This window comes from Puma concolor, chromosome B3, assembly GCF_028749965.1.
Source record: "Puma concolor isolate L17-30 chromosome B3, mPumCon1.1.hap2, whole genome shotgun sequence".
In the NCBI taxonomy this organism is placed as follows: domain Eukaryota; kingdom Metazoa; phylum Chordata; class Mammalia; order Carnivora; family Felidae; genus Puma; species Puma concolor.
In genome coordinates this window covers 88553689-88579529 of record NC_141672.1, presented here as the reverse complement: position 1 = coordinate 88579529, position 25841 = coordinate 88553689, and the positions used below count along the sequence as shown (strand labels likewise).

General features: G+C 37.9%; 1 protein-coding gene across 5 annotated transcripts in view; it reads left to right on the top strand.

Moving 5' to 3' along the window:
* The window catches only part of TTBK2 (tau tubulin kinase 2), a 160000-nt gene that overhangs the window by 95250 nt on the left and 38909 nt on the right, over positions 1-25841 (top strand). For all 5 annotated transcript variants that reach the window (XM_025919578.2, XM_086710492.1, XM_086710495.1 and 2 more), the window contains 4 exons: positions 4119-4184; positions 8391-8483; positions 9096-9221; positions 20273-20430. In XM_025919578.2, the coding sequence (XP_025775363.1) occupies positions 4119-4184; positions 8391-8483; positions 9096-9221; positions 20273-20430 (443 nt within the window). The remainder of the gene's footprint in view (positions 1-4118; positions 4185-8390; positions 8484-9095; positions 9222-20272; positions 20431-25841) is intronic.

The window sequence follows — 25841 nt, the reverse complement described above, 5'->3', positions numbered from 1 at the left end:
TTATCCCTCTTTCCAACCAACATAGGTAGCTATATTGTTACTATTTCCTAAATGTATTCTTCCAGAATTTCTTTTTGCATATATAATAAATATGAATATATATTCTCATTTTTCTCTTTTTGAGTCAAAAGGTAATGTGATGTATATTTTACACTTGTCTTTTTTCCCCACAGTATATCTAGGAGATATTCCCATGTGAGGATATAGGACTTCTTCCTTCTTTTTTTGCAGCTGCAAAGTATATTCCATTTTAAATATGTACTGTAATTTATTTAATCAGTCCACTATTTGTGTACATATGGGTTGCTTGCAGTCTTTTGCTATCACAAACATTAATGTAGTGAACGAATGTCTTACATCCGTTATTTTTGTACATATGCAAGTATATCTATAAAATAAATTTCCAGAAGTGAAATGGCTTTGTCAAAGAGAATGCATGCATTTGTAATTTTGATAGATATTGCCAAATTGCCGTTAATTAGGGAAATTTGAAGAGATCATCTATTTTAAGGCCCCATTAAATGTTGCCTTATTCTTAAGACTTTCTTCTTCAGCGGGACTTTTCTTTCTTCCCTTTCTCCAAATGGAACTAATCCTTACCACTCTTAGGCTTTTTCATAGCTCGTTGTACTTTGCTAATGATGTTCATTATAATCTGCTTTAAATTAGAATTAGTTGTATATATGGCTGTTTTCCCCAGGTGGGTTGAGTTGTCTTTTCTGCTTTATATAAAGTGGCTGAATTTTCTTGACCTGGCATTATTTCTTTGATGAGTCACATCAAGATCTTTCTATACAGCTGATCTGTCTTTAGCTCTCACTTTTTCATGCCAGAAGTAAGGTCAGGGATGCTTGTAACTGGAAAGGATCCCCTGGGTTTGTCTTGGCTAGAATCTGTTAGGGGACATCTAGATGTCTGATTAACTGTGGACTGGACTGCAGAGTGTGGTAATAACTCTGGGGATTTTTATCCTGACAGTTACTGGAATTAAAATAACTGGGCAAAAGTACGTGCTACAAAAACATTTTTGTTAGTGAAGGCTCTTGTCAGGTAATGAATAAAAGTATAGCCAGTGAAATGTTATTTAGTAAAAAAGATTGATGGTAGGCTTTCATATATAATCCTACACATCCTTTGTTTAGAAAAGGAATCTCTGACCTCAGAGTTCTATCAAATTGAGAATATTAAATATTCCTGTCAGTCATGAATGTCTTAGAAAAATATTGAGATCTACCGACGATGATTGTCAATGAATGGCAGCTAAGAAAAGAAAGGAGATCTAAATATATTGCAGGAACTTTTGATTACCGAAATTGTTATAAATACAGGGGCGCCTGGGTGGCTCAGTCGGTTAAGCGTCCGACTTCGGCTCAGGTCGTGATCTCACAGCTTGTGAGTTCGAGCCCCGCGTTGGGCTCTGTGCTGATAGCTCAGAGCCTGGAGCCTGCTTCGGATTCTGTGTCTCCCTCTCACTCTGACCCTCCCCTATTCATGCTCTGTCTCTCTCTGTCTCAAAAATAAATAAACGTTAAAAAAAAAACTTAAAAAAAAAATAAATACAAAGACTGTTTTTAAAATAGTTACAGCTTAAGAAAAAAACAAAAAGGAGTAATTAAAAAGGGAAGAGGGGGCGCTTGGTCAAGAGAGTCAGCATGTGACCCTTGATCTTGAGGTTGTGAGTTCAAGCTCCATGTTGGTTACAGAGTTTACTTAAAAATGAAGTCAGGGACACCTGGGTGGCTCAGTCAAATTGAGCATCTGACTTCGGCTCAAGTCATGATCTCACTATTCATTCGAGCCCCATGTCAGGCTTTGGGCTCACAGCTCAGAGCCCAGAGCCTGCTTCGGATTCTGTGTCTCCCTCTCTCTCTGCCCCTCCCCTGCACGCACACTCTGTTTCTCTCTCAGAAATAAATAAACGTTAAAAAAAAAATGAAACTCTTAAAAAAGGGAAGACAGAATTTCATGAAAGAAGGAATATACAGAAAACTATTTGAACAGATTACAAAAATGAGCAAATGAAGGAAGAACGTGTAGAATGATTATCTTTTCACATGATAATCTGGTAACAAGATTTTAAAAATATTCTGGTAACAAGATTTTAAAAATAACATTTATTGGGGCATCTGGGTGGCTCAGTCAGTTGAGTGTCTGACTTCAGCTCAGGTCATGATCTCGGTTTGTGAGTTTGAGCCCCACATTGGGCTCTGTGCTGGCAGCATGGAGCCTGGAGCCTGCTTCAGATTCTGTGTGTGTGTCTCTCTCTCTGCCCTTACCCCACTCATGGTCTGTCTGTCTTTCTCTCTCTCAAAAATAAATAAACATTAAAAATAAATAAGTAAATAAAAACAACATTTATTATAGTCTTTTTCTGGCTATAAAAGTAATACATCTCAATTGAGGATAATTTGAAGTTACTGGGAAAGAAAAGTCTACTAATGAAAATTATTGGCTGTGAACATTTTCAGGTTTGTCAAGTTTTCATATTGAGTTATGGTGCCATCCCTGAGTCTTTAGGGTATTGATTTGATCCTTGTGAAGCAGTAGAGTGGAAACAATGTATGATTTCAAATCAAAAGACGTTGGTTGATGTCTGGTTTTATCACTTACTAATTCTGTGTCCTCACATAAGTTTAGTTAACCTCTCAGAGCCTGTTTCTATGTCTGCGAAATGAGCAAGACTAAGACCTTGCTATCACAGTTTATATTCCAGTGGAAGAAGACAGGCAGTGAACAAATAAGTAAAAATATAAATAAAATTAATTTTAGGTATTGAAAGGTATTAAAAAAATAAAACAGAGTAAAAAAGGGTGGAGTGGCATTGAAGGTGGGGAGGGGTAGTATTTTAGATTAGGATAATTAAGGGGTACTTCTCTGAGGAGGTAACATTGCAGCAGAGAGCCTAATGTGAAGTAGAAGAGCTAACCATTGGAGGCATGTGAAGAGATGGCTTTCCAGCTGGAGTGAGTAGCAGAAGACGCTAGAAACACAGTTGGTTGTTGCATAAACCATAACTAAATCCATTTTGGAATGGGGCCAATGGCAAATCATGGAAATCTTGTAGGCTGAATAAGAGTTTGGACTTAGTATTCTAATTTGAGCTCTCTGAGAACTGAGATCATGTATTATTCATGTTTGGCTTTATTCCCAGTACCTAGCATGTAATAGTTACCCAATAACTTGATTTATGAATATATGAATTATATATTTAGAGAGGGATATAAGTTGCCATCATTTTTGAATTGAGTTTGAATGAAATAGCCAAGACATGAAGAGGTTGGCATCTTTACTTAGAGATTCCTTGTGGTCTTACTGTACTTAAATGTAACCAGCTTAGCATGATTCTGGATATGTGAAGGCATTTAGTGTTTTTCTTTTTTATTTTTAAAAAATGTTTATTGGGGCGCCTGGGTGGCGCAGTCGGTTAAGCATCCAGCTTCAGCCAGGTCACGATCTCACGGTCTGTGAGTTCGAGCCCCGCGTCAGGCTCTGGGCTGATGGCTCAGAGCCTGGAGCCTGTTTCCGATTCTATGCCTCCTTCTCTCTCTACCCCTCCCCCATTCATGCTCTGTCTCTCTCTGTCCCAAAAATAAATAAACGTTGAAAAAAAAAAAATTAAAAAAAAAAATGTTTATTTATTTTGAGGAGGGGGGAAGAGAGAGAGAGAGAGCACAAGCAGGGAAAGGGCAGATAGACAGGGAGAGAGAAAATCCCAAGCAGGCTCTGCACTGTCAGCATAGTCTGATTTGGGGCTTAATCTCATGAACCATGAGATTCTGACCTGTGCCAGAATCAAGAGCCAGACACTTAACCTACTGAGCCACCCAGGCGCCCCAAGTGTTTTCTAATGTACAAAATTTATTTATCATAAATGCTACTGTATTTTAAAATGTAGGTAGAAAAAAATTGGGCTCACTGATCCCTAAAATGTTAGTTTTTAACATGATTTAGAGATATTCTCTAATTTTCTGTAATTTCAAAATAAAAAATTAGAAATTTAGGTAGTATTTTATTGTGACAGTAATGCGCATTTCTCCCATCTACTTCATGTGCTCAAGTGTGTGAGTCTTTTGTTATTTGAAGCTCATTTTATTATTCTTTACTTCATTTTGTTGTAGCCTCGAGCTGTGGCAGGCTTTCGAGGGACAGTTCGTTATGCGTCAATAAATGCTCACCGAAACAGGGTAGGTATATGAACTTAGAGTCATGTCTGCATAAGCATGCTGATGGCTTGAATCAGATTGACTTTTTTATATTAGAGTACACAAGTGTGGAAGGTACTTGGAAGCAAAGGGTAATGTGTTAGTAATACTAATGTATGGTGGTGTGTATAGTAGATAGTAGATGCTCGCAGCTACATAAAAATAAAATTGGATTTGTTGGAAAAGATAATAGCTCTGTGTGTGTGTGTGTGTGTGTGTGTGTGTGTGTGTGTGTGTGTAGGGAATCTTGTGTCCTTAATTAGGTATAAGTGTTAACAAGTTGAATATAGAATTTTGAAGAAATAAATTATCTGTGTTCCAATCTTATTTGGGAATATCATACTATCAATACCTAATGAAATATAGGAGTCAGCATTGTACCTGCAGTACGCATCTAATTTGTGATATCCCCTTTCCATTAAACCTTTTCTTTTCATGAAGATCTCTCAAACAGAGATAACTTTAAAATTTGCATCTTAGTAAATTATACCTTTTAGATTAAAATTTTAAAGTCTCTTTTTTACTTTGCTCCTTTTGTTCTTTTGATTTTTTTTTTCTTATTCTGAATCTTAATTATGAGTGGGAAAGGTGTTTATTTTATGGAATCGGAATCCTTGAACTTGTCTGGATGAAGCTGAGGCATTTAACAAGTGATTCCTTGATAAAAGAGAAATCTTTTGGGGCGCCTGGGTGGCTCAGTCGGTTAAGCGTCTGACTTCGACTCAGGTCATGATTTCACAGTTCATGAGGTCAGGCCCCATGTCGGGCTCTATGCTGACAGCTCAGAGCCTGGAGCCTGCTTCAGATTCTATGTCTCCCTCTCTCTCTGCCCCTTCCCCACTCTTGCTCTGTCTCTCTCTGTCTCAAAAATAAATTAACATTAAAAAAAAATCTTTTCTTGACCTTTTATTACTTTATTCTTGTTCTGTGAAGCCAAAGTTGCCTTATTGAAAATTTGACTAATGCTAACTATAGTAAGAAGAGTATGCTGTGGTCTTATATGCTGTGCTCTAGTTAATTTAATTTGGTTTCTTATAATATGATTATAAACTGAAAATAGGAAAAGTATTTTTATCAGTGCATAATGTAGCACTCTGCCAAGCCTGTCAGCTCATTTGGTTTGATTCAGTGTTGTATTAATATGGCATCTAGTCAACTATTCTGCCTTGAAAAGATATATTCTTAAAATCCTTTAGAATTACTAGGTTTTCTAATTAATTCTGTGTGAAAATTTGGTCAACATTAGAATCTTTGAGATAAGACAGTCTTTCTGAGATAAGCATAAACATTTCCAGAGATCATTATAACTACATATGCATTTCCAAAGAAGCTAGTAGAAAGAGATTATATATTTTTACTTTTTTAAATTTGTACAAATTTCTTTTAAAAAGCTTTTCTAGTATAGAGTGCTCTAACAGTTAACTCTGTTAACCTGCATATTATTTGTTTTTCATCTGACCTTGGTAAAGGAATTTGATTATATATATCAGCAGTTCTTAACCTTCTTTTCTGCTCCCAAGACACCTGAGATGTAGAATCCTTTACAGAGCTTCACAGTGGTTGTTAGTTTATGTGGTGATGCAGGAGTGCAACTAGTGGAACTTTCAGAGGTGCTGGTCTAATTTTAAAAGACTGCTCAGATAATTCTAATATACTTCTTTCTTCCCTATTCTGTGATCTTGATAATTTCTAAGCATAATGCACTCCATTTCTTTTTTTTTTCTTTTTTTTTTTTTTTGGTACCTTGATCTTAAACTTTTAACATGAATAATTCTCAGACAATATACAACTTTTCAAAATACATGAACTCTGTTCACTACATTGTTCTACATTTCAATCCATTATTAATATTTGTAGTATCTCAGTAATTTGAAGAAATTATTTTACTGTCTTCTGATTCTGTGGTTGCTATTGACAAGATCTTTGTCCATTTAATTTTTGTTATTTTATATTTAGTTTGTCATTTTTCTTTGACTATTTTGGATATCTTCTCTTTGTCTTTGCTGTTCTACAGATATGTTCTTTTGTGTCTGTATGTGGATTTCTTTATAATTATTCTGTTTGCAGGGTGCCTGGTTTTCTCACTCAGTTGAGCATCTGACTTAAACTCAGATCATGATCTTGCAGTTCATGAGTTCAAGCCTCACATTGGGCTTGCTGCTCTCAGCGCAGAGCCTGCTTGGGATCCTCTGCCCCCCACCCCCACCTCTGCCCACCCCTGGCTTGCGCTCTCTCAAAAATAAACAAACATTAAAAAATAATTATTATTCTGTTTGGGATTTGTTGTGCTTCCTAAATCTGAACATTCATGTCTTTCATCGATTTTGGAAGAACCTCAGACATTTCTTCTTTAAATATTGCCTCTTTCTCTTTCTTTCTGTACCCTCTTTTTTCATATCTCAAATTGATATATTTGTTAGATCTTCTTGTTTTGCCCTCCATGTCTTTTAGGTTCACTCTCAGATCTAACTCTTTGTGCCTCTGGTTTGCATTTCTAAATACTTTCTTCAGATCTGTCTTCCAGTTCATTAATTTTTTTTCTGCTGATTTTGATTAGCTTTTTAATCTGTCCCTTGAGTTTTTAATTTCTAGATATTCTTTTTGGTCTTTTTTCAAATCTAATAGGTCTTTTTATTTTTTTGGGTAGGATATGGTTCCTTCCTGATGACATTTATTCCCTTTTTTTTTAAAGCTTAAACATTCTAAAAATTCTTTAAAAAATTTTTTTTAATGTTTATTTATTTTTGAGACAGAGACAGAGCATGAGACAGACAGAGGGAGACACAGAATCCGAAGCAGCACCAGACTCTGAGCTGTCAGCACAGAGCCCAACACACGGCTCGAACTCACAAACTATGAAATCATGACCTGAACTGAAATTGGACGCTTAACCAACTGAGCCACCCAGGCCCCCCTAAACATTCTTATTTCATATTCTGTATCCTATAATTCCATATCTGAAATTCTTGGATATCTAATTCTGCTCTGTAATTTATCTTGTCATTAGCTTATGATAGCCTGCTTTCTAATGTATTTTATACTTGTGAATAATGAGCTTATATTTTATGGGACTTTATCTATAGGACTTCTGTGAAGCCTGAATTTATGGGTTCTTTAATGTTGACAGGATTTTCATTTTCATCTGTCATTACTACAGGGTGGGATCACCCAGAAAACAGTTAATTTCTGAACTTGGTTTCCCAGACCACACATGTGGTATAAATTTAAACCCCAAATCTGAGTGAGGGGCAGGACTATGGTAACAAATTTTCAGGGTAGTTTTTTTTAACCACTAACTTTATCCCAAAGTGGTTAAATTTTACAGAAAAAAAAAATTATTGCTATAAAATGTACATACCAAATATTGAACTAAAGATAGCCCTTTGAGGGTCGGAGCTATATGGTGAGGGCCTAGGGGAAAGTGTCTCAGTTACAGCTTCTGTCTTGTGTAGTATCAGTACTTTTATACCTGTTCCCTTCCTGATTGATAAAACCCTGGTTGATAAAACCTGTAACAGATGTTCCCAAAGGCAAAGTTTCAGCATCAGCTTGCTTCTCTTATTTCCAGCTTTCTTTTAATTTTGGCTCCTAGAATTTGCTTTAATTCTTTTTTTTAATTATTATTATGGTAAAGAACATATCACATTAAATTTACCATGTTAACCATTTTTTAAATTTGAGTATAGGTGACACACAATGTTACATTAGTTTCAGGTGTACAATATAGTGATTCAACAACTCTGTGTTATGCTATGCTCACCAGTGTAGCATATTAACCATTTTTAAGGGATAATTCAGCAGTGTTAAGTATATTCACATTAGTGTACAATAAAGTTCTAGAACTTTTTCATTTTGCAACACTGAAACCCCATACCCCCTAAATGCTAATTTGCCCTTCACCTTCCCTTCTTAATGAACTGATTTATTAATTAATGGGCTGTTAATTATATTTCCAGCATATCTAGGTTTTGGGGTGTTCTTTATACCAAAAAGTATTTCATTATATCTATTTCTGTTATGCAGATTGTTACATAGCTGTGTAGATATATTTACCAGAAGAATTTATGGGAAATACATTAAAATTTTTAAGCCTCATAAGATGAAACGCAGTGGTTAGGCCTTAGACAATGTAATATACTCACAAGGAGTGGTAATGTATTGTGACTGAATTCTCTTTGGCTTATGAAGGAAATGGGAAGACATGATGACCTTTGGTCCTTATTCTACATGTTGGTGGAGTTTGTGGTTGGTCAGCTGCCTTGGAGAAAAATAAAGGACAAGGTAATTTTGAAAACAGAAATGGAAATAACAGTTTTAGTAGGGGAAAGAATAAAAATTTCTCCTGAGTAGGCATAATTGATGAGAACATACTGACATATAAAAATTAAAATTAAGCTGATATTAAAGATCTAATGTTAGGATTTTTTTTCTGTGTACATGGAGAATAGATACTCCTTTGAGTATCTATTAAATCATCACTTCTGATTTGATTTCTAGCTTTCCCTCTTTTCACTACTTCTCCCATATTCATTTTTATAAGTCAAGTAAGTTTTTAAATTTTAATTGTTATATTATATTGTTTGATTTGAAAACTGTGAACAAATGTGTTGGTAAAGAAAAGTAGACTAGATTTAACTCTTTAACTCTAGATAACTTTTTTTGGGCGAACTGTCAATTCACTGATGCAGAACTCTGTTACCCTTTTGATTATCCTCCCCTCTCCCCCTAAGGCATTGTGCATTAAGCTATTAGTAAGAGCTCAATTCTTGCTTTATACTTAATTACCCACTATCTCATTCCCTAGTACATACCCTTGAGACTATTACTGAGAGGCTGTTAATGTGTATCTGCCAAGAGAAATTGACTTTAGTTCCTGTTCTCTTTACTTCCCAGGAGCAAGTAGGCTCTATTAAGGAGAGGTATGACCACAGGCTTATGTTGAAACATCTCCCTCCAGAATTCAGCATCTTTTTGGACCACATCTCTTCTTTGGATTATTTTACAAAACCAGACTACCAGGTAATCATCTTTGGGAGTTCTGTGGGCTAATCCTTCTCTCTCATTTAGTCTTTGTCTTCACTTACTGTAGCTTTGAGGGTATTGTATATGAGTATGGGAGGTCCTAGAATGATATTATTTTAATACATCCTGAGAAATGTGGTGACTGACTGATGAGGACTGTGTGTGTGTGTGTGTGTGTGTGTGTGTGTGTGTTCCCATCTGGAAGAACATACTTCATTAGAGTTTTAGATTTGTGTATGGTTGAACAGATTTTACTGTTCCTGCTGTGATTCATCTGGTATATAGAACTGCTGATAGTTGAAATTATGTAAATCCTATAACTAATTTGTTGACCAGAAGGAAATGTCCAGCTAGGTAATGTATCTGTTGAGGGCTTAGGGCTATAATATCGTATGTTAATATGCTATGGAACAACAGTTGCTGAAGATTATTGGCTCCGTTTTATCTGTGGTCAGTGAATCATTTCCTTAGGGTTTCCATTAATAAGGCCTTATAAGGATTGACTAAGTTTACCACAAATTGCACCCCTGGCCCCAACCAACTGTATTTCAGAAGATTCTTTTGCTCTCAGGGAGAACTTAATATAGGTTAATGCAAAATAATCACTACCACTGAAGACATAAATGAAGCCACCCATGGATTAAACCAGGCATATGTCATTTCATTCCACTTTGCTTTATTGCACTTTGCAGATATTGCATTTTTTACAAATTGAAGGTTTGTGGCAACCCTGCATTGAGCAAGTCCATCAGCACCATTTTCCAACAGCATTTACTTATTTTGTGTCTCTGTGTCACATTTTGATAATTGTGAAATATTGCATACTTTTTCGTTATTGTTATATAGTGATCTGTAATCAGTGATCTTTGATGTTACAACTGTAATTGTCTTGGGGTACCATGAAACATACCCATGTAACATAGTAAACTTAATCCATAAATGTTATGTGTGTTCTGACTGCTCCACCGACCAGCCATTCCCTGTCTCTCCTTCTGCTTGAGCTTCCCTATCCCCTGAGACACAACAATATTGAAATTAGGTCAGCTAGTAACCCTATGATGGCCTGTCAGTGTTCAGGTGAAAGGAAGAGTTGCACATCTCTCACTTTAAATCAGAAGCTGGAAATGACTCAGCTTGGTGGGGAAGGTATGTCAAAAGCCAAGATAGGCTGAAAGCCAGACCTTTTGTGCTGAACAGTTAGCCAAGTAGTGATTGCAAAGGAAAAGTTCTCGAAGGAAATTAGAAATGATACTCCAGTGAACACATGACTGATTAGAAAGCAAAACAGCCTTATTACTGATATGGAGAAAGATTTAGTGGTCTGAAAAGAAGATCAAGCCAGCCATAGCGTTCCCTTAAGCCAATGCCTAATCCAGAGCAAGGCCCTAACTTTTTTCAATTCTGTGAAGGCTGAGAAAGGTGAGGAAGTTTCCAAAGAAGAGTTTGAAGCTAGCAGAGTTTGGTTCATGAGGCTTAAGGAAAGAAGCCCTCATCATGACATAAAAGTACAAGGTGAAGTAAGTGCTGATATAGAAGCTGCAGCAAGTTATCCAGAAGATCTAGCTTCTGAAGGTGGCTACTACACTAAACAACAGATTTTCAGTGTAGAAGGAACAGCTTTCTATTGGAAGAAGAGCCATTTAGGGCTTTCATAGCTAGAGAAGAAAAGTCAATGCCTAGCTTCAGAGGTTCAAAGGGCAGGTTGACTCTCTTGTTGGAAGTTTTTGCAGGGGCGCCTAGGTAGCTCAGTCAGCTGAGCAAGCATCTGACTCTTGATTTTGGCTCAAGTCATGATCCCAAGGTTGTGGGATCAAGTCCCGTGTCAGGCTCCATGAAGCCTGCTTAAGATTCTCTCTCTCTCTGTCTCTCTCTCTCTCTCTTCCCCCCCCCATTCTCCCTTCCTCCCTCTCCCCTGCCCCCTTCCTCCCCTCTCCTCCACTTGTGCTGGCTCAAGCTCTCTCCTCTAAAAAAGTCAAATCAAATAAAAAAGAAGAAGCTACTGCAGCCGGTGATTTGAAGTTGAAAGCAGTGCTCATTTACCATTCTGAATATCTAAGGGCTCTTAAGAATGCTAAGTCTACTCTGCCTGTATTCTGTAAATGGAATAGCAATGCCCAGATGACAGCATGTCTGTTTAAAACATGGTTTCCTGAATATTTTAAGCCCCCTGTTAGGACCTACCACTCAGAAAAAAAGATCCCTTTCAAAATATGACTGCTCACGGACAATGGACATGGTCACCCAAGATCTCTGTTGGAGATGTACAATGAGATTAATGTTTTCATGCTTGCTAATACAGTATCCATTGTGCAGCCCGTGAATCAAGAAGTCATTTCAACTTTCAAGTCTTACTGTTTAAGAAATATGTCTTATAAGGCAATAGCTGCTATAGATGATGATTCCTCTGATGTATCTGGACAAACTAAATTGAAAACTTTCTGGAAAGGATTTACCATTCTGGATGCCATGAATAATACTGATGATTCATGGGAAGAGGTCAGAATGTTACCATGAACAGGAGTCTGGAAGAAGTTGATTCCAACCCTCATGGATGACTTTGAAGGGTTCAAGACTTTCAGTAGAGGAAGTAACTGGAGATGTGATGGAAATAGCAGGAGAACTAGCATTACACATGGAGCCTGAAAACATGACTGAATGGCTGCAATCTCATGATAAAACTGTAATAGATGAGTGACTTCTTATGGATGAGCAAAGAAAAGTGGTTCCTTGAGATGGAAGCTACTTCTGGTGAAGAATGCTGTGAAGATTGTTGAAATGAAAACAAAGGGGGCGCCTGGGTGGCGCAGTCGGTTAAGCGTCCGACTTCAGCCAGGTCACGATCTCGCAGTCCGGGAGTTCAAGCCCCGCGTCAGGCTCTGGGCTGATGGCTCAGAGCCTGGAGCCTGTTTCCAATTCCGTGTCTCCCTCTCTCTCTGCCCCTCCCCCGTTCATGCTCTGTCTCTCTCTGTCCCGAAAATAAATAAACGTTGAAAAATAAATAAATAAAATAAATAAAAAAAAAAAAAAGAAAACAAAGAATTTAGAATATTCCATAAACTTGGTTGATGAAGCTGTGGCAGGGTTTGAGAGGATGGACTCCAGTTTTGAAAGAAGTCCTGAGTGGCTCAGTTGGTTAGGCATCCGATTTAGGCTCAGGTCACGATCTCACAGTTTGTGAGTTTGAGCCCCATGTCAGGCTCTGTGCTGACAGCTCAGAGCCTGGAGCCTGCTTCAGATTCTGTCTCCCTCTTTTTTTCTGCCCCTCCCCCACTTGTGCACACACGTGCTTGCTCCCTCTCTCTCTCTCTCAAAAATAAATAAATAATAAACATTTAAAAAAAGGTATCACATGGAACAGAGAAATCACTTGTAAAAGGAATAGTCAATCGGTGTGGCAAACTTCATTGTTGTCTTATTGTAAGAAATTGCTATAGGGGCGCCTGGGTGGCTCAGTCGGTTAAGCGGCTGACTTCGGCTCAGATCATGATTTCGCGGTCCATGAGTTTGAGCCCCGCATCGGGCTCTGTGCTGACAGCTCAGAGCCTGGAGCCTGTTTCAGATTCTGTGTCTCCCTCTCTCTCACCCTCCCCTGTTCATGCTCTTTCTCTCTCTGTCTCAAAAATAAATAAACATTAAAAAAAAATTTTTTTTTAAAGAAATTGCTATAGCTACCTCCACGTTCAGCAGCCACCACCCTGAGTAGTCAACAGCTATCAACATCAAGGCAAGACCCTCTACCACCAAAAAGATTCACTTGCTGAGAGCTCAGATGATAGTTAGCATCTTATAGAAATATTTTTGTTTTTAAAAAATTTTTTAAATTTATTTTATTTTATTCTTTATTTTAGAGAGAGCACATGCACAAGCAGGGGAGAGGGGCAGAGGGAGAGAGAATTTTAAGCAGGCTCCACATTCAGCATGGATCCCAACATGGGGCTCATTCCCACAACCCTGGTATCATGACCTGAGCCAAAAATCAAGAGTCGGATGCTCAACTGACTGAGCCATCCAGGCACCCTCCAATGAATATTTTTAATTAAGTCATGTACATTGTTTTCTTTTTAGATATAATACTATTGTACACTTAATAGTATACAATACAGTAGAAATAACTTTCATATGCACTGGGAAGCCAAAAAATTCACTTGATTTGCTTGATTGTGGTATTTGCTTTATTCTGGTGGTCTAGAACCCAATCTGCAATATCTCTGAGGTGTAACTATAAAAATGGTGTATCAGTTTATCATTTTCATATACAAAGGACAATACATAGACTTTACTGTTAATGAAAATTTTACATTCATCAGTGTTGCCCGGTTGAAAGGCTCTGAACAGCATAGTGAACTTATTTGTATGTGGTAGCTATTTCTGTGTGAAATGGCAGCTTTTGTATAACATATAAACAAGATATAAAACAGAGAGGCAATATATAGCCTTGAGTACTTAGAGACGTTAAGTGGGTCAACTTGTCACCTTCTTTCCTGTGTAGCTTTTTGCATTAATAACTACAGATTGTGTAACAAATGGAGAAAATCCATTGTATGCAAGTCACTTTGGAATATATTCTTATAGTTACATTTTATATGTATTTCTGAAATGCACAGAATTCATATTACTTGTAATAAAATTCTACCTGTAATACTAGATTCAGGAGGAGCTGGAAAATGTTCCAACTTTCTCATCTTAGGTGCTAATAATTTTTTATTGATAGAGTTTGCATGGGAGTATAAAAGTTGAGCAAGCAAAATAATTTTGATCACATTCAGCACTTAGTTATGTCTATAATCTAAAGAAAACTATTGTATTCACTAGCTTAAGTTTGAAAGTTAGATTTATAATTATTTTATTTAATTTTTAAATTTTTTTTAATGTTTATTTTTTGAGAGAGAGACAGAGTACAAGTGGGGGAAAGGCAGAGAGAGAGAGAGAGAGAGAGAGAGAGACAGATTCCGAAGCAGGCTCCAGGCCCCAAGCTGCCAGCACAGAGCCCAATGTGGGGCTTAAACCTACAGACCATGAGATCATGACCTGAACTGAAGTTGGTTGCTGAACCAGCTGAGCCAGCAAGGCACCCCTGTTTATAATTACTTTAAATTAACATATTCTTATTCTCATGTTTTTCATTTGGACATTCTCCTAGGAGCTTCTCTGTGTCTTTGTCATCTAATAACAAAACAAAATATAATAATTTTACTACTTTTGGAAGAGAGAGAGCAGGCAAAATATTTTCTTTTGGTTCTTTCTTGCTCTCTGATCTCTCATAAGCAGTGAGTGGGAGCAGAGGACAGGTGGAAAGGAGAAAGATAATTGGGGAAAAGATTTTGGTGTGCCTGGTATGTTCTCATGACTAGTATCAATGTCACATCAGGTTCCAAAAAGGTCTCACTGCATCTTCTGTCTCTTGCTTCCCTCACAGAGTCCTCCTATGGACTTCATTTTGAGAAAAATTACTCTGCTTTGAATCTGAACACTTTGTGAACTAATGCTGTCCATATGGTTAATTTTACAGTTTGGTGTCTGTTCGGGAATATGAGTTTAATTACTGTTCTTTCAAAATTTTAAATTCCTCATTGGACAACCATTGTGGTTAAAAACAATAACAAAATCTTCTCTCAACAAGCAAAAAAAAACACAAAAAAACAAAAAAAAACCCAGTATTTAGCATGACTGCTTCCCTAGCTACATCAAAAGTCAAAAAACATTATGTCTTGTATGTTCTGAGCCAAGACTGGAGTGAATATATTTTGTAATCAGAGTGTTAAATGATGGTGTTTTACAAAGCCATGTTCACTTTGAATGTCTCTGCTTTGTAAGCCCTTAAAAGTCAGAATTTCTTGCCAGAAAACATTTCCGTCTTAACAAGTTGCACATAGCCAACACCTCATCCAGTAGCCATCTAGTCCACACCTAGAGAGAAGAGTTGTTTTGCTCTTAACCAGGAATCTTTTATGCATGTCTTAGAATAATGGCTGGCACTTGCTTTTGGAAAGAGTTATAGTGTTTTGGGAAACTACGTCCAAGTTTATCAGTGCTTAGTATTTATGTATAAGTGTATCTTCCCAGCTGGCTTTAAGTCCTGGAGGTATAACCATGTCTTCTTTTTTTGTCTTGCACTATCCTCACACTATGCCTGGCACCTAAGTTTTCAGCAAATGTTAGGAAAATTCAATTTAATCTTAGTTTGCCCATAATCACCTACTAAGGAAATCTATAAATGCTGTTTTCTATCTGTTAAACTAAACTAAGTGAAGCTATCAGAATTATAGCCATGATTGAAACAGAGATCATATTATGAATATTATGGGGGTTTTTTTGAGAGAGAGAAAGCATGAGCAGGGGAAGGGCATAGGGGGAGGGAGGGAGAGAGAGAGAGAGAGAGAGAGGAGAGAAACAGACAGACTCCCAAGCAGACTCCATGCTCAGCCCAAAGCCCACATGGGAGCTCTTTCTCACAACTGTGAGATCATGATCTGAGCCGAGAGCAAGAGTCTGATGCTCAACCAACTGAGCCACCCAGGTGCCCCCGAATATCTGAAAGAGGATAAATTAAATTCTGAAAGAGGATAGCAACTCTAAGAAAAAGATGCTGGGATATGAATCTCTTCAGATGATAAAATTCTCTAGTTTTATACATGTACAAATACACGCACACATGTGAGTGCATTTAAAATGTGAAATTTGATAAGCTCTGTGGATTGTACCCATGTAATTTTCCCGGTTTGGATATTGAACTCTAGCTATTTAAGGTGTTATTATTGGAGCACACTGGGTGAAGGGGATTTCTCTGTACTATTATTGTAATTTACTATTAATCTTTAATTATTTCAGATTAAAGAAAAAATGCTGGGCCAACATTTTCAGAAGTGTACATAATGATTAAAAACACTCAACCCTATTGTGACCACCACGTAATTTAAATAATCCTTTTTAAAGTATTTTGAGAAAGGAAAATATCTCTGAGGAGTAAATAGGAAACTCTTAACCCTGAATTCCACCACAAGACTCCACACGTAGGTGACACAGTTACTAGTTAATGGGAAACTAACATAGCATCAGATTGGATAAAGAAGAACCCTTGGGGTGGGGGGCGCCTGGGTGTCTCAGTCAGTTGAGTGTCCGACTCTTGATTTTGGCTCAGGTCGTGATTCCAGGGTTGTGGGATCAAGCCCCACATCAGGCTCTGCACTGAGCATGGAGCCTGCTTAAGATTCTCTGTATCTCCCTCTGGCCCTCCCCGCCACTCACTCACTCTCTCTCAAAAAAAAAAAAAAAAAAAAAAATTAAAAAAAAAAAATAAAAGAACTCTTGGTGCCTTTGCACATTATTGTCACGGTAATGACACCTAACAATGCCATAGCAATACATGGGTGGGGTTATTATCCCCATTTTATGGAGACTTACTTTAGCCCTGTTGCCTGGGAAAACTGGTGGTTTCCAGGAGTGGTCCTGGAAGTGGTGTCTGAACCCAATTTCTGACTCATTCCAAAAAGCCCTGTTTTTTACCATCTTGACTTCTTTGGAGAGGTGGCCACAAACACAGCAGCCACTGTAAAACAAATACTAACATGACTGGTTGATAAAAATGCAGTGAAAGAACTACAGAGTTATATGAAGAATTATTAGAAATTCTTGTCAGTAATTAATGGAATCATGTGATCCTGACAAAAGACCACAAAAGTATTTTTATTAGAGTGTTCCAGTGATGTGAAGCATTGTTTAGCAAGTTGAGAAGACCAGTAAAACCCATAAATATCCACACTGTTGGTGAACCTAAAACTAAAATGTATATATCAGCCAGTTCATACAGTGCCACAGCATTGCTAAAATCAGAGTATATGATAGGAAATCCAAAGCTGACCACATTTCTTACTAATCTTGTTAATATACTTCCCAGGTTTAGGAATGGGACTGTTTAAGCAGAGGTTGCATCAGAATGCAGCAGGCTTGCCTCTTGCTGTTTTAAGATTCCCCTGAGTCTGATGTCATTGGAGTTACATTTTTCAGAAGGCCTAGATGGGCTGTTAGGAAGCAAAAAAATAAGAGATTGAGCTGGAGAATAACAAGGGGGAACCTCCCATAAATTAGAGGGTCAGGGAAGGTCTATTTGTTCTGTGCTGTACCTTCCATCCTTCTGCCTTCTGCTGCTGGGTCTCTGGTGTCACCATCTTAGTAACAGACTTTTTTATCTGAGGCCCAAAGGCATATGCTGCATACGTTTGTACTCTGATAAATGTAAGGAAATAATTCCATGATAAAAGGACATCTGGCATAAAAACTGCTTAGGATCATTCCTTGGCAGCCGGGACGGGCTGTAGCAGTGTGGCAGTGGCCGTCTGAGTGCTCACACAGCAAGGCGGGTACTGCCTCAGGGACAGGGACTCCATTTTCAGGAGGCATGCAGCTCGCTCTGTGAGAACCTCTATTTCCAAAGTCAAGAGAGTAGTCCAAGGTGTGCCACTTCTGTTGCCATATGCTGGGTCTCAATCCATCTTCCTTCTGGGTTTTCTGTAGCCCTCTAACTCTGACAATTTGGGGAAGTCTAAGCTATAACATAGGTAACTTAAGTCAACAAAAATATGACCAAAATCAAATTTCTGAGGTCTTATAGCCATGCCGTTTCCGGTTCCTTTTATCTATTTAGTTTCCTTTTCTACATGTATTATTTTTTCCTTGGGATTTAAATGAAAGGTAGTGTTATATGAATCTTTTAGTTAATATTATCACAAATACTTGTTCTTGAAATGTTTTGAGAGTAACTATTTAAAGGTTCTGGACTCGTAATTCCAACATGGGTTTCTCTCCCTACCCCCCGCCCCCTCAGCCTGGTAGTTCTCTGGCACCAGCTGGGTGTCCTACAATTCAACTCACTTTTGACACTATCTACCCAGAGATAGATGGCATCAGATTCCACGGGTTAAGGACTCAGTCCCAGAAGACAGCCCTCCACTTCAGATGCCATTTGCAAGTCCTGGTTGTCACCTGTACTTCTGACTGACCTATGACTCTAAACCAAAGGTTTCCACAACCCCTTCCTTGGGCCTGGTTAATTTGTTAGAGTGGCTCACAGGCCTTGGGAAACCAGTTTTCTCACTAGATTACTGGTTTGTTACAAAGGATTTAACTTTGAAAGAGCCAGATGGAAGAGATGCATAGGGCAAGCTATGGGGAAAAGGTGTGGAGCCTCCATGCCCTCTCTGCAGGCACCACTCTCTCGGCACCTCCATTATGTTTACCAACCCAAGAGCTCGCCAAACCACATCCTTTTTAGTTTTTATAGAGACTTCATTATATAGGCATGATTGATTAAATCATTTACCATTGTTGATTGATTCATCTTCTAGCCCCTCTCTTGTTTCCTGGAGGCCAGGGGATGGGACTGAAAGTTACAAGTCTCTAATCACATTGTTGCCAGCCCTTATCCAGAGGAGCTTTCCAAAAGTTACCTCATTAACCAAAACCCAGTTGTGGTGGGAAGGGGCTTGTTATGAATAACAAGATAGTCATTTCATGTTTATGGCTCTAAAGTGATTTCAGGAACTGAGGACTATAGATCAAATATTATTATATCAAAAGATGCTCCTATTGCTCTTTTCTTTCAGGAAATTTCAAGGTTTTGGGAGCTGTGTGCCGGGAACTATGGACAAAGACCAAATATACATAAGAAATATATTCTGGTCATGTGATTGACCAAACTTATCACTTATAAATCACAACACTGCTGTTATATATAAAGTATTGTGTTAGATACTGTGATGATCAGACATGCACCAACCTCTTGGAGCTTACAGTTTGGGTGAAAGAGAGAAACCAATCAAATAATCAGAAATAGCTATAAATATACCAATGATAGCATTTGGTCACCTTGTTGAGATGTTTTCTTCACTGGGCATCAAAATCAGCACACACTTGATTCTCCTATCTCATTGACCACTCCTTCTTGGTTTCCTTTGCTGAGTCTTCTTTCCAACCAAATGTTGGAGTGCCCTAGGCCTTTGACCTCTTGCTACCTACTCTCCTTAGATGATATCATCCAGTTCAGTGACTTTAAATAATACCTTTTCATATCTATATGCTGACTGTCAAATTTGTATCTATATACCCTATTCCTCCCTGAAACTTTCAGTATCCCAATCCTCAAACTCTCATAAAGGATGATCTTTGTGAGATCTTTATCCACGTCACATCAGAGTTTTAGAATTTAAAGACCAAAAAATGAGGGGTGCCTGGCTAGCTCAGTCAGTAGAGCATGCAACTCTTCATCTTGGGGTTGTGAGTTTGAGCCCCATGTTAGGTTTAGAGATTACTTAACAATAAAATCTTGGGGCACCTGGGTGGTTCAGTCAGGTAAGCATCCAACTCTTGATCTCAGGTCAGGTCTTGAACTCAGGGTGGTGATTTCAAACCCCACCATGAGTTCCACTTTTGGTGTGGAGCCTACTAAAAAAAATTAAAAAGAAAGAAAATTAGATCTTGAACAAACGAAGACAAAAAATTGAAATATATAATATAAACCAAATAAAGAGGCAGATTTCTTTGTGATAATTTGTGTATATGCACCCACATACAGCTGAATAATTTTTCAGCCCCCCCCCCCAAAAATTGTAAGGAAGTACAATCAACTTCTGTATACCTAGATATACCAGCTGTTAACACTCTTCACTTACATCAAACCATATAAAAATGCCCGTTTGACAAAAAAAATGATCACCTTGATGATTGAAACTGAATACACATGTATATACATACAACACAAATATTCTTTTGCCAAACCATCTGAAAGTAGGTTTTAGATAAGAGGCTTCATTATGTATCTTCTAAAAACATTCTCCTGCATAACCCAATTGAGAAAAATCAGTATTAATTCAGTATCATCATCAACATATAGTCCTTATTCAAATTCCCCCATTTGTACGATTGTTCTTTGTTTTGTTTTGTTTTATTTTTTTAAATCCTACTACAAAACCAATTGTGAGTCTGGCAGCTTTCTCAAGGAATAAAGCAATGATGTTTATTGTTAGCTTACTCTAGTGTTTTTCTTTATGGTTTAGCTTCTGACATCCGTGTTTGACAACAGCATCAAGACCTTTGGAGTAATTGAGAGTGATCCTTTTGACTGGGAGAAGACTGGAACTGATGGTTCCCTAACAACCACCACTACTTCTGCCACCCCTCAACTGCACACCCGTTTGACCCCTGCAGCAATTGGGTATGTCCTAAACAGATTATTTACCAGTGGCTTTCTTGCGTGCACTGTGTTAGCAGAAATGTCTTTTATTTCATCCAGGTTCCTTCAGATGACAAAATGCTAAGACATATGAGAAAGCCTATGGATTTCCTTGAATTAATATTGCTCTTACATATGTCTGTTCAGATTTACTTTTCTTAGAAAGTGTTTATAGGTCATACTGTGAAATGGGAGCTTTGAGCTGGTATGGCTTGTTGATGTCAGATTTACAATGGGTATTCCTCACAATGAGAAGGAATTGTTTGATTTTAGTTCTAAAGAATATATAGGAGCCTGGAAAAAATGAACCACAATTATACCTAACTATACTATGCTTAAGTTTAGTGTGAACAAAACATGTAGCTTGTTGCTCTAAGAAGGTGATTTAATTTACAAAGTGTTTTAGGAACAGGTTATGGTGTATTGCCATCATCTTGGTTTTGTTTGTTTTCTCCCTTACATGCATTAAATACAGTTGGTTTTGTTTGTTATTTTTAAAATTGGGGGGTAGGGTTGTCCTTCTTTTTTTTCCTGACCCATTTTTACCTGCTCTGGTTGCTTTAAACTATTTAGTTAACAATGAAAAAAGTAAGTAGGGAAAAATCATCATATAAATGGAGCTAATTGTGATAAACTAATCCATTGTTTTTGATTTTATATTGAAAGATGGGATCACCAGAGCTTATTGAATCAGAAGAGCTTACATGGACTTACATAACTGGAGATGATATCTTTGATTAGCTAGTCTGAGAGTTCTTAAGTGGGGCACCCTGACTATCTACATTAGAATCATCACAGATGTTTGTTTAAAGTACCCATTTGTTGGAGCCACCCCAGACTTACCAAATCAAAATGTCCAAGGCACAGAATGTTTCTCTTGCTTTTCTGAGTTTAGAACCCACTGCCCTAGTCCAGCCACTCCCTTTTACAATAGAGGAAATAATCCTAACACTGAGTGAATCAATCATCCAACTGTAGGTAAATATTAGCAACAGAGCTGGAACCTGTCTAGAAATTTTGATTCTAGTTTTAGTGCCTTTGTCCTCCTCCTTTGATTTTTGTTAGAAGTAGATAAGTCTCAAACTTGCAAAAATCCAGGTGATAGGGCTTCATGGTAGCTGAAGTCAGTGAAGACAGTTTAAGTTCCCATCTCTCAATGTTTCCTCCTAAAATAAGACATAATAACAAGAAAGAAAAAATAAAACTACACAAAAACCATGTCCTCAACATAATTTGAAGACAAAAGATGCCTAGCCTAAACTCCAAAATAAGTAGAGAGAAACAAAAAACCACCAACTTTCTTATGTTCCTACTTCACTCAACCCTGCCCCCCCCCCCCCCCAGGCTTTATAAAGGCAGATCACTAAAAACTGGGGGGAGGAGGAAAATTAGCAATGGGACTTAAGGTCGATCTTAAACCAACACCAGAAAAATTGAACCTGTCTTACAAATGAAATTATTAGAAAGTGTCTAGGTAGATCAGGTCATGAACTACCAGGAGGTAAAAAAAAAAAAAAAAAAAAAAGCTATGATTCAAAATACATAGCTTCTGAAAGAAAGAAAGAAAGAAAGAAAGAAAGAAAGAAAGAAAGAGAAAAGAAAAGAGAAAAGAAAGAAAGAGAGTAGGAGGGAGGGAGGGAAGAAGGAAGGAAGGAAGAAAGAAAGAAGAAGGAAGGAAGAAAGAGGGGGGGAGTGAGGGAGGGAAGAAAGAAAGACAGAAAGAAAGAAGAAAAGAGACAAAACAGAAAGGAGAAGTGCCTTTTATCAGTTGAGTGGTGAAGGGTCCAATCAGCAGAGAGAAACTACATAGTAATTTGAACAGGGAAGGATGATACAAGGAGTCATTACCTGTAATACAAAATTGGAACAATGTGGCATAGACTAGTAAGAAGTAGAAATATGGTGCTAGCAAATACAAAGTGTAGCTCCTACTGTTAAGGCTAAGATGAAGCATCCAAGGAAGAGCTCCAACCAGCTCTGACTCCAGGGCTGAGCTCCTGACTTTGTTGGATTGCTCACTGGGTGCTCACTGGATGGCCAGGAAGTCACTCTGATGCCTGGTAGAATTTGCTGAAAATCTGCCCTCTGGAACTTGATGGAAATCTGTTCTCTGGGGTGTCAGAGAAAACTATTTGCTGGTGTGTCTCACCAGAGACACTGTGCCATAAAACTGCTATTTCTCAGGGAAGCTGTTGGTTGCTGACCTCTTTGTGCTACAGGAAACAGGTGCTGAAGATGCTGAGGTGTGGCAGGATCCTTGTGCTGGGGAGAGCCATACACACTGGAGAGACGTGCCAAGCTGCACACTGGAGCTCTGACAGAACACTTTCCTCTTGCAGTGTCTCTTCAGTGCCCTCTGACACAAGCCCCAGTGCCAGCTGGCAAAGGAAAATATTTCAGGGGCTCAGATCCGCTTTCACAGAACAGGCAAAAGGGATGAATTTCAAGCTGAAGGCAGTACATCAATAATTGCAGAAGGGCAAAAGGGGAAATAAAATTTACCTACAAAAAGGAGAACTATAAAATCAGGATACTGTACCTCTCTGACCATAAAAACAAGTAAAAATCCACTAATGTGTTTGGACTTTGTTATATTGACAGAAGAGGGCACTAAATAAACTACAAATCTCATGAACTACTTCACTACCGCAAAAATGAACAAGAAAAAGATTTCCAAGGTCCATTAAATCTTACTGAAAAAAAATCAGAAGAGAAAATCTAATTCATGCTAAGGAAATTTCCTTTCAGAGAATCAACCACGAAGAAGAAAAAAACTCTAAGATAAAACCCCAAATGGAAGTAAATATACTTGTGCATTTGAAGATAGGGATAATCACCTTGAATCAGAAATTTAAAAACTAAGAACAGAAATAGACCACAAAGTAGAGGAAGATGGGAGAAAAAGGAAAAGGAGAAGAGAGAGAAAGGAAGAAATGAGAGTTGACTGAACTGAATGGAAGAAAAAAAGATGTCTTAGAAGTGAAAAATTAGGGGTGCCTGTGTGGCTCAGTCGATTAAGCATCTGACACTTGGTCTCAGCTCAGGTCATGATAGTATGTTTTGTGAATTCGAGCCCTGCATTGGGCTCAAGCTGGCAGTGCGGAGCCTGCTTGGGATTCTCTTTCTGTCCCTCTCTCTCTGCCCCTCCCATGTGTGTGCTGGCTCTCTCTCTCTCTCTCTCTCTCAAAATAAATAAACTTAAAAAATGAAAAAGTGAAAAAAATTATAAAGAGCATAAAGGAGTAGATTCAAATGAAAATTTAATAAGGGGCATTGATATAAAGTCGGGGGTGGGGGAGGGAAGCCCTAAAGGAATGAAAATAAGATAATCATTTAAAATGGCTAGAGAGAGAGTAGTGAAAATGGAATGCTGACAGAGGAGGAATAGCATTCATTATCGATTAAGTTAGAGATCCTAATGGAGGAAAACAAAACAATACTGGTTAAAACCAAGAAACTCTATAGTAAGATAAAATGAGAAAACGGGACTAAGAGCATTTAAAAAGGTATATGTCCAGAGTACACCATTAGAACAAAAAGGCAAGGGGTGCCTGAGTGGCTCAGTCGTTCAAGAGTCTAACTCTTGATTTCGGCTCAGGTCATGATATCACAGTTCATGAGATCAAGCCCCTCAATGGGCTGTGCACTGACCATGTGGGACCTGCTTGGGATTCTCTCTCTCCCTCTCCCTTGTCCCTCCCCTGCTTGTGCATGCATATTCTCTCTCTCTCTCTCTCTCTCTCTTTCTCTCTCAAAATAAATAAACTTCTTTATAGGCAAACCTAAAATACCCCCAAAAACAGAAAGAAAGAAAGAAAGAAAGAAAGAAAGAAAGAAAGAAAGAAAGAAAGAAAGAAAGAGGCTAAATGAGAGTACAAAGAAGATTCATCTTGTAGAGAAAGAAATATAACAAAATACATATAATTATAAAATACTGTGACAGAGTTGAGGCCAAACATATCAATCATAGCAATAAATATGCATGGGCTTAACTCCTCTATGAAAAGATTTTCAGTTTGGTTTACATAGCTAAATACATATGCTATGTACAAGAGACCTAAAAAATATTTCGGAAAGGATGAACAAAGAAAAACCCCAAAAATGGGAGCCCTAAGAAGAGAATAATGATCCTGATATCAGAGAGTCTAGAATTCAAGCAAAAAAAGCAAAAAAAAAAAAAAAAAGTTATGAAGATGGAATGTTTTTTTTAATGCTTAATGCTGCAATTCACAAATGGGACATAATAAATACATAATATTTAGTCTCCACAATCCCAGCAGTCACCTTTAGGAAGCAACAACTAGAAGAGATTCAGGGAGGCATAGCTAGAAACACATGAGTAATTGGAGATCTTCTTGCATATTTTTTTAGCTCTCCATCCTGAAGATAGAGATCGTGCCTTCTGCTCAAATGCCCCTGGAACATTAATAAAAATTAATCAGTTATTAGGTCATCAAGAAACCTTATATGCTTTATAGTTCCATAAAGCAGAAATATTATACTGCCTGATCACACTGCATTAGAACTAGAAATTTCCAACAAAAAACAAAAATGTCAAAGGCCCTTCCTCCTGGAAACTTAGAACACTATCAGACTACTCATTTTTTACATTTAAAGCTAAAATCAGAGAGAAATTATGAGTATTAAGTAAGGAGGTACATGATGTCAGTATGTCTTATTACTGGTGGTATTAATGTTGTTAATCTGGTTAGGGTGATGTTAGGTTTTTCCACTGTGAAGTTACTATTTTTCCCTTTGTAAGTAATTATTTCATGGGAAGATGTTTTGAGACCATTCAAATAAACTTTTTTAAAAATTTATTTTATTTGTAAAAAAAATTTTTTTTAAGAGAGAGAATGCAGGCAGGGAAAGGGCAGAGAGGGAGGAGTACAGAGGGTCTGAAGTGGGCTCCATACTGACAGCAGCGAACCTGATGTAGGGCTCAAACTCATGAACTGTGAGATCATGACCTGAGCTGAAGTTGAACGCTCAATCAACTCAGTCATCCAGGCACCCCAAAACTTGTTTTTCATTGTACTTTCTCCCACAAGTTTTAGCATCCATCAGTGAATCTTGCCCGAAAAGTATTGTGCCTACAAGCCTACCATTTATCTGGCCCGTTAAGAAGTGACTGAATTTGCTGACCTCTGAATTAAAGTACTGATTTTTCAGCAAACCTTATCTATTAAGGCCAGATAAATATCTGTGAGCTGTGCTGTCTCTGTCGCCACTACCACTGCCATTATAGTGCTAAAGTAGCCACAGACAATATGTAAATGAATGAGCATGACCCATGCCATACACTTGACTTACAAAAATAGGTGAGCTGGCCAGATTTGGCCCACAGCCCTAGTTGGCTAATGCCTGCCTTAGATTATGGGGAAGGAAGTGTG